Source organism: Aspergillus mulundensis (genome assembly GCF_003369625.1).
Source record: "Aspergillus mulundensis strain DSM 5745 chromosome Unknown scaffold_18, whole genome shotgun sequence".
Lineage (NCBI taxonomy): Eukaryota > Fungi > Ascomycota > Eurotiomycetes > Eurotiales > Aspergillaceae > Aspergillus > Aspergillus mulundensis.
The window spans coordinates 328,937-338,441 of record NW_020797906.1 but is presented as its reverse complement, the minus strand read 5'-3'; the positions used below and the strand labels follow the sequence as shown (position 1 = coordinate 338,441).

The window sequence follows — 9,505 nt, the reverse complement described above, 5'->3', positions numbered from 1 at the left end:
ATAATAATAATAATAATAATAATAATAATAATAATAATAATAATAATAATAATAATAATAATAATAATAATAATAATAATAATAATAATGACTTGAAAAAGATTTTTTTTAAATTTTTTAGTAATATTATATAATATTACTTTAATTTATATTATTATATTTATAATTACCTTAATAAATTTTTTTTTATTTTTAAAATTATCTTATAGTATTTTTTTTTTATATTTTAATATTTTTAAAATATATAATAATATATATTTTATAATATTTTAGCTAAATTAAGCATAGTTTAAAAAATTTAAATCAGGTTTTAAGTTAAGTTAAGTAAAAATTTTTTTTACCTAGTACTTAAATTAAATATATAAATTTATATTTAACTTAAGCCTTAAATATAGGTTTTTTTACCTAACTTATACCTAAATACCTAAACCTAAGTACCCATACCCATTTACCTGTTACCTGCGTGCAACACTAATGCTAAGGAACCAATAAATTGTAGGTAAGTCAATAAAGAATAGGCTTGTTTATAAAAGTATAAGGTTTATAGTAGAAAAGGTTTTTCTTAAACAAAGGTGGTAACACCATGTTAGAATTTTAGAATTTGGCAGATCGCGCGCTCTAGATACCCCACTCTTATGCCCCCCGCCCACGGGAAAAATCCATGATAGTAGTTTGCACTTGGCAACCAGACTTCAAGGTTAAAAAGCTTACAAGCACCCGCATACAATTGCTAATCACAAACAATTGATATTTTCACAACATAATACCTGTTGATCATATTGTTCTTGTATGGTAATCATCCACTGCCTATCATAGGAACGGCACTGACTTAGCTACGGCCGATATATAGCGTCAGAATGGTACTGGAAGCCATAAGATATGGCGATGGTAAACTTTCCATCATTGACCAGCTGCAACTCCCATTCGTGGAGCGTTATATCGAGATTAGCACGAGCGAAGGTGGCTGGCAGGCCATCAAGAACATGCAAGTACGAGGGGCGCCTGCTATTGCCATTGTGGCGGCGCTCTCGCTCGCATCTGAACTTCATGAGCTTTCTGTACAAAAGAAAGTGCCTTCGAATGCAGAAGATGTTGGAACTTTCATTATCGAACGACTGAAATACCTGGTAAGCAGTCGGCCGACTGCTGTTAACCTCAGTGATGCCGCCCGCAAGCTAGAGGCTATTGTCTCGGAAAGATCTCAGAGGTCTAGATCAACAGCACAAGACGTCGTGGACGCGTTTATACAAGCCGCTGAAGCCATGCTGGCAAAAGATGTGGAGGATAATACGAGAATTGGAGAAAATGGTGCTAGATGGATATCAGCGAACGCTCTATCAACAGAGCAGCACAAAGCTATCGTACTGACACATTGCAACACCGGGTATGTGCAGCCCTTGAGCGGCAAATTATTGGCTAATACCGATGTTTATCTAGCTCTCTCGCAACAGCTGGCTACGGCACCGCGCTTGGTGTAATACGCTCTCTCATGTCTAGCGACACTTTGCAACACGCATATTGCACTGAAACAAGACCATACAACCAGGGGTCCCGGCTAACCGCATTTGAACTTGTTCATGATAAAATACCGGCAACGCTAATCACAGACTCGATGGCGGCCGCTTTACTATCAAGACCAGGGACTCGTGTCAACGCAATCGTCGTTGGTGCAGACAGAGTCGCAGCAAATGGAGATACCGCAAATAAAATCGGCACATACGGACTTGCAGTACTTGCTAGATACCACGGAGTGAAGTTTCTTGTTGCTGCACCACTTACAACAATTGACTTGGCCACCAAGTCTGGCGATGAAATTGTCATTGAAGAACGACCGTCTTTGGAAGTAACGAAAATAAAAGGGCTGCAGGATGACAATCTCACTGGAGACGTGATATTGGCCACAGTTGGCATAGCCGCTGAAGGGATTGACGTCTGGAATCCGGCTTTCGATGTCACGCCGTTTGCGCTTATTGATGGAATAATAACAGAGAAGGGCGTCGCAGAAAAAAACGCGGAGGGTCGGTTTCAATTAAAAGAGCTTTTTGATTGACCAGCTTCGGCTATCTCTGTGCTCGATAAAGATTTGTCGATATTGGCATTCTCCGGAGTGGGTCCTGCGCTCTGATCCTGCGACCTGAGGAGGCCATCAATCTTGCTCTCCAAGTCGCCCAGATGTTGCTCAAGGCGCGATGCTGCTTGCTCCCCACTATCGAGATTTAAGTATACCGTTATAGTTGGCCTTGGACAGGTATAGTTACCTTGAAATATCTTTTAAAATCTGGACAATAAATAGTTAGTGTTTGTATGGAGACCAAGAATATATAATTAGCAGTCCAAGGAATTTACCTCTGCAAGGTTAAAACCAATTGCCCCGTTATTACTCTGGAACGTCTCTGGCATTATTAGGGGATGAGGAGTGTGATTGTGAATGAAGAAAATAATGTTGACAGCCAGGTGTTCGGTTGGAGGCTGGTAGAGTGGTGACAATAATGATTTGCCTTGGTCTAGGAGTTAGGACCTATCTCACGAGTCTCATGGAGACCATTTAAACTGACGAGTTGCTTATTTAGGTTGACGGGTCGCCCCCACCTAGAACCAACAATTTGATCTGTATAAACAGTATTATTACCACCTTTGTTAGAGTCTACCACCTTAACTATTATTTTAGGTCTTATAAAACTTATTCCTTCTGTACTATAATACCATAAAAACCCTAACCTCCCTAACCTACCATAGTACCCTGACTCCGTATATAAAGCCGGGCTGTATGTAGCGGTGGAATCGCGGTAATATGGGGGAGGGCCCTAGGATCTCGGATACGGTAATCGGGTCCGCCTGCACTGGCTACGGAGTAAAAGGGTCAAGGGTCTCTCAGTTTCAGCATGATACTCGGAGTATTCGTAGAGTACAGAGAAACAGTATTCTCCGCATATATTCTTTGAGAGCAGGTCATTAGATTGACAGTAGCCCAATGCAACAAGTACGGAGTCCTTACAGCCTTTTGCCCAGGTCGCCTGCATACTGCAAAAGCCATCCAATAAAGGCAATTGATCACATTTAGGTACCCTGGACCTTAGGTACCCAAACCCGCATAAATTCTGCGCGAGGGTGAGGTCACGAGCCTATTACTAAGGCCTGACCTACAGAGAATAAGGATTAAAACAGCCAAAAGTACATGTCAGTATACTCACCGACTTGTGGTGTATTTATTGTAAGTTATCCAGCTGCTTTATTGTTGTTGACTATTGCACTTCCTGATATAGCCCCAGAGCTACCTTCGAGATTTCATGTAGCAGTCTGGTATAACATCTCAGAATTAAACCTCTACTGCACTGGTCCCCGAAGAAGGCAGTATTTCTGCATTATAAGGCAAAGTGGAAGCCTAGAGCTTCCTATGTTCTATGATCCCACTTTGTACAACTTGACATACCACCATGGATCATATGACCGCATGGTCTCGATTCAGAGCTCTAGTTGCCACTTTCTCGCAGACACATCCGCCTAGGTCACTAACATGTTTACTAGGTGACTAACGAACATAACATCCTAACAGCAAATGAACTTCGGGATTGACAGAAGTATGTACATTGCCGTTGCCTAGCAGTCATTGACCTTTACCCAAATATAATGCGCTTCATTTACTAACTTGAGTGTAGTGACACGCTCGCATAAAGTCAATGATCGTGATCACTCTGGCGCCCAGGATACAACGGCAGCTCCTAACGAGAATATACCCCGCTATTTTGGTAAATCCGGTCCTATCGATGCCGACCCTCGGAAGACCAAGAAAAACGGTGGAGGTAAAGGAAACTGGTTGGTTTTCTACGTCTAATACTGGTGCCATTGTTGACACCCTATATCAGGGGTCGTTCGGGCGAAGAAGTCCATGACTACGAATATAGCTTCATGAATAGCCGGCGTCACTCGAATAGCAGCATCCAGGGCATGGCAGGCTTCAAGACCAAATTCGAAACAGTCGAGCCGGAACCTGTCTTTGAAGAGGACTTGCATGGACCTTCGACTGAAAACACCATCGATGAGGCCCCTGTAGCCAAGATTGACAGTGTCAGTAGCGGCAATACTGGTAGTGTTGAGGCCGAGAAAGTTGCTGACCAGAACTCCGCGGTGAACTGATTGTCTGCTATACCTTTCGGGCTGTGACTCTGTCGTTTTCCGATGAAAGAGTGGTCTTTGATTGTATGTTATGGTGACACTTTGAGGTCAAATGGTAATTAAGTTAAGAGGCATGAAGATGTCCCTACAACCAACTAAGCGGCTCTTTCCGATTTGAACTTTGTGTCTGACACGACGGGTCGTCTTTGAAGTTGGTACTGGCAGGTGGTGACACTGACTTCCTTTCTTCCCCAGCAGACGAGAGAAGCTGTTTGAACCAGAATTCCAGCTCTCCTTTCTCGACATAATTTAGAAGAGTAGAGTTCTCCTGTTCAAGATCACGGGCGATTCGGCTTCGTTGCTCAGGACGAAAACGCGATGCGAGAAGGGCAGCTTCACAGTCGTTCATGAGCACGTCTTGTGGACGAACCGGAACATAAAATGGCGCGATATCAGGACCAGTGCGACCTTTGATCAGGTTAGTATCTTACAATAGATGGTCGAGTTAGGATTACCATTGAGACACAATTCAAAGGTACGAAATAGTGCAGTGGATCTGAACGGTTCAGACTCGCTGGTGCTTGCGTCATCCCAATTGTCCTTGATAATGCACCTCCGCCACACGAGTTTCTGGAGCGCAAGGCTGTAGGCCGGATCACACTTAGGGTTGAGCCCAAGTTGAATCACTCGCAAGGCTAAATGGAACTCGTCCCCAGAAAATTCATTTTGTCCAATGGCCGAATCCTGACTAGGTCCTATAAGCGTCAACAAGTCGACGAGTTGGTCAGGGCTTAGCATTCTTCTGGACACCACTCCCGCTAGAGCTTCCTTGAGTAACTCATGTAGCGATGGCCGGTCCTGGGCGGTCGAATTCGCAAAATGATCGGTCACCAGGTCTATCTCGGCTTTTTGGTCGATGGCATCTTGTAATACTGGCGAAATAAAGGAATAGATGACTTCCTGAACAGCGCCCATCTCCGCTAGGCCCTCGAGCCGCTTTATATCATTCTGCACGGGCCGAGTATTAGGAAGATCATTCCTTTCCCATGTTGCTAGATGAGCAAGTTTGGCCAAAGATATTTTAACCCGATGGCCCCAGATACCCTGTTCCCGTTCGAGAGCGAGCTTTTCCAAGGTCTTTGCAGCACAGTGGTAGTCTGCCTCACCAATCACATCATTGATCCAGCTGAGACTGGCATAAGACTTGTGCTTATGCAAGAACTGAGTAACAAATGGTTGAAACTTTTTGACTGAAAACAAGATCCCTGATTGTCCTGTTGAAATTTGCCGAGCGAAGAAGGCGTCCGCCCACGCATCTCCGAATTTTTCGAAATAATGTGTTATTTTCCTGTCGAGCTCGACACCACCTGGAGTATCCAGGTCGGCAACAGTCACGCCTTTTTGATCCTGAAGCTCTATGATCAATTCCACCAGCGCACTCATGTCATGGAAACCCTCGGCCAAGTTCATGGCTTCTCCCAACTGCCCAATACCTGCTAGTTTAAATAGCTGCCATCTCCGCTGTTTGATGTGTGACTGCTTGGTTGCGGAAGCTTCATCGAGAAGCGACTGGTCCTCTTGAGCTGATAGCCATCGGATCCGTTCGGTATACATCTGTCCCAAAACGCGAAGGTGCCTGGCACTGTTTCGCGCAATCTTCGCGATGATCTGCTGGTCTGATCCGTCAGAACTAGTTGAGTTTTGCTGCATGGCCCTGCAACTGTCAAGCTCGAGATCCAACAAATGGCCGGTTTCAGAATAACTGATATTTTGCGACGTCCAGAACTCTGGAAGGCCTTCGTAGTTAGTTACCAATACCCCCTCTTCTAAATAACCATCTCCGATTCCAAATTGGCTAGCATGCTCATCCCGATACCTGAAAGCAGTCTCCAAGACTGCTAGAGACAACTCGCTGGCTTCCAGAATCTGCTCTGACATCCGCCGCATTTGATTTGATGTATGGCCTTTTTGTGGTTTCGTCGCATGAAAAATCCAAGGCAATATATGTTCCATTCGATAAGTATCAAATAGAAACCAGTGACGCAATGGATCAACAGAGTCAACCACCTTTGTCTTGAACTTTTCACTCATCACTTTCACAACATGCGCAAGGAAAGGGCCATTGGTTTGGCAGTGCCACCTCCAGATTGCCCTTTGAGCCGCAAGTTTCTCAGCACCCCAGAGCAATTCCCACCAGATCCGACGATCAAGACTTTTATTATGATCAAGTAGAATCCGTGAAAGATCATCCAGCGCCTTTGCCCGCAGTTTCAAATTCTGGTCGATAGATATAGCCGCTGTTGGAATAAACTTTGAGGTTGACCGGAGTAGACCTTGACAGATTCCCAAAGTCGCTTCCTCAACTTCCCGAACAGGAAAATCCAGGTCTCCTTTGCTGGACAGATCAAGAGGGTTCCCTAGCATTGTACCGTAAAATACGGCCTGTTCAAGCTTATGCTGTGCTGTTGGCCGAGTTGCCACAGTTGCGATTTCCTGCCGAGATGACGCAGTGATACGCACCACACCGAACTCTCTGATCATAAGTAAGCAGGATGAACAGCCATTTTGATCTTCAGACCCGATTCCTAGTATCTCATAGACCTTCCCGGAACGAAGGTTGATGGAAGAGTGAAAACCTTTGTCAATGAGGACTGCATCCGAGGAGGCAGGTGCTGTCAACGACAGCAATATGACAGACTGGTTGATCACAATGAAGGCCGTTTCACCAGGTCGTGGAACAAACAGACGAGGCTGCGGATCAGCTGAATCAGTGGGAAAGTTATGTAAACTGATAGAACTTGTCGAGAGAATCTGAGCGTGTTCGGAAAGCCGCAATCGGGAAACAAACACGCCTTGGATAACTGACCCAGAGAACACGCCAAATAGAACCGAAACCTCATGACCTGACTGCGAACTGCCCACCGCCAGATCCCAAACTCTGACTTCATAGTCAATGGCATCCTCCATCTTGGTTGCCGCCAGCAAGTCTCCCTTGATGTCGAATTGCTTTTTGAACATACTGCCATTGTTCCAGTGGGTATCCCATATCTCTACCAAGCCCGCCGAAGTCGCAATTATGATATCTCGCTGACCCCGCTGGTAGGATTCGCCTGGACGCACAGCGGCGACTTTCTTTCTCCAAAATCCGGCCCCGATGACACTCTTGATACCACCAAAGAATCCAATTCCACCAGTGTTGGATGGGTTCTTCAGAAAGCTCACCGTCACGGCTGGCTTTCCTTGGGAGTCTCTGAGGGTAACATGAGCAGCCCGCCCGGATGAAAATGTGACTATGACGCCCGAAGGCTCTCCGTTCACTACATCTGTTGCATATTCACCAGAGAGCATTCCTGGGATGTATCCTTGGAGCCCTGCTTGTTTCCGCGAACCTAGTAATGTGTGCGATACGGTCTCCCAGTATACGATCTTTCCGTTGTGAGGCATCACGATGATCAAACCAGGGGTAGAACTAGTGGAGGTGGATAAAATCATCCCCAGGGGCGAAAAGTTGTTGTTTTCCATGTACGAATCAGGTATCGGAAGCCGGTAGACATCGGCAGGTGAAGGTGACGAGACCATGCTAGAGAATGGCCAGATGATGGCCTCAAATTGGGTGATAACCAGGGCATATCCATGATTAGAGGCGAAGTAACACCTGAGATCCTCTGCTGTAATTAGCATATGCCAGGTAACTGCACAAGGACATACCTGAACGCAGACTCCGAATCTGGTCGGGCAGACATGGTAACTGGGATACAGTATAGAAATCTGTTTTCGACTGAACGAGACTTAGCATACGAAGATATGTAGTTAAGAGAGACGAACCAGTATGACAGGATGTACTTCGTCGCTTTTTTGTTTATGGGGCTTCTTGGTGGTTCTTATTGGGATGTTCCTTTGGACCTCGTTGTCGGGTCTGCTCGGACTGGGCGAGGACCTGTGGTTGGGCGCGCGATGTGTTAGGTCTCCTGTATCGGATTCATCATCTTGAGGCAGAATTGATCGTTGCCTTTTAGCACTTGGTGGCTTGATAGACTCGCCCGAACTTGTGCGCTGACGCCTTCGCGGATTCCGCAGGGATGTCGCGGACACTGCTTTTGGCGCGAACATTGTCTTTTATGATACAACCAAGCGACTTTCAAGGTAATAGAGCGCGAAGCTCGCGCATTGAATATAGTGACGTTTCTGAAGGTTGAATTCCTCGATGTTGTGGTGTCTTCGTGCTTTCCTGCTTTCAATGTTGTTGACTTCAGGTCCAGAGTAGGCGGTCAGTAATCAAATTATCTGCGCTATCCGTGGACCAGTAAGAACGTCAGAAAATGTCTGGCGGTGAGAGCTCCTGTCTACCACATTGTACCTGTATTTGAGAATTCTGTAAGGAGGGCTATTCATTTTGTGACTTTCTGGGGATGTGGTCTCAGTAAGCAGTCTAGGGCCTAATGAAAAAGCCAGTAAATTCTAAGAAACACAGGCCCATTTAGGTATCCAAAGCTTATGTGAAGAACTACAGGGAAATTAGTATATAGCTCAAGGCTTTTAGGTACTTGCCGTAAGTTCACTACTAGAGTAAAAGATATACCTAACCCACCACCAGCATATAACCAGGCAGTCTGCATTGGTTGAGTCGGAAATTTAAGATAAGTGAATCCACCACAAGGCTCAAGCTGCTCTATCAAGGGTAGGCATACATACAATACCCACCAACTAATACAGTCCGCGCGTGTAGCACTGTACTGTAGGTACTAGGTGCTGCGATTTCTCATACGGAGTACATATGCGGAGTTAACCCCGCATTTCTCTATACCACGTGACTTAAACCGCGGAGTACTACAGAAGTGCTGCTCGCAATGTTGCCCTATAGACATTCTTTTGGTATTACATGACAGAGCAGATGTACTTCTATCATGAGTATTAAATCATGATGCTTTCTTTGCATCGGGATTGTATCAGCTTTGAACCCTGCGATGTTGATGCCTGTAATCTTGACCGCGATGTTCCCACATCTCGCGAGGGGTGAGAAACACGTGCAGCTGACCTATTCATATGGTATACTTACGAAGTCCGCATAGGCCGGTTCTCCCGTTTTTACGAAATAGGGAAGGCAAGTCCGGCGGGATTGGTCCATAGAGGTGCTCATAGCATCAATCTTCGGCCATTGCGTACAGCCCTGTTTTTCCCTGGTCAGTGCCCTTTTTGCTTCTAATAGATTTGTAACTTATCCGAGTTAGGCCATGGGGTACAGCGTGTTGGAATGACTCGTCCTTGGGTTGACAAATTTCCACGTGTTGCAGGACACTTTCTAGAAGAGACGGATTCAATACTGGGGTTTAAGCTATCTCAGATAATTGCGGACGGACCGAACTCTGAACTCGATAAAACGGAGAACTCACAG

At 45.3% G+C, this 9,505-nt stretch overlaps 3 protein-coding genes across 3 annotated transcripts; 2 read left to right on the top strand and 1 right to left on the bottom strand.

The window, feature by feature from the left end:
* Nucleotides 1-857: 857 nt before the first annotated feature.
* Nucleotides 858-2,050, top strand: DSM5745_11097 (S-methyl-5-thioribose-1-phosphate isomerase; the record flags this gene model as incomplete). The annotated part of the gene is made up of 2 exons (XM_026753113.1): nucleotides 858-1,384; nucleotides 1,438-2,050. 2 exons carry the CDS (start codon nucleotides 858-860, stop codon nucleotides 2,048-2,050), a joined length of 1,140 nt encoding a protein of 379 aa, XP_026598436.1.
* A 1,506-nt stretch (nucleotides 2,051-3,556) lies between these two features.
* On the top strand, nucleotides 3,557-4,134 carry DSM5745_11096 (uncharacterized protein; the record flags this gene model as incomplete). The annotated part of the gene is made up of 3 exons (XM_026753112.1): nucleotides 3,557-3,578; nucleotides 3,657-3,813; nucleotides 3,864-4,134. 3 exons carry the CDS (start codon nucleotides 3,557-3,559, stop codon nucleotides 4,132-4,134), a joined length of 450 nt encoding a protein of 149 aa, XP_026598435.1.
* A 124-nt stretch (nucleotides 4,135-4,258) lies between these two features.
* DSM5745_11095 (putative nuclear pore complex subunit Nup133) lies at nucleotides 4,259-7,856 on the bottom strand (the record flags this gene model as incomplete). The annotated part of the gene is made up of 3 exons (XM_026753111.1): nucleotides 4,259-4,581; nucleotides 4,629-7,768; nucleotides 7,822-7,856. 3 exons carry the CDS (start codon nucleotides 7,854-7,856, stop codon nucleotides 4,259-4,261), a joined length of 3,498 nt encoding a protein of 1,165 aa, XP_026598434.1.
* Nucleotides 7,857-9,505: the final 1,649 nt, after the last annotated feature.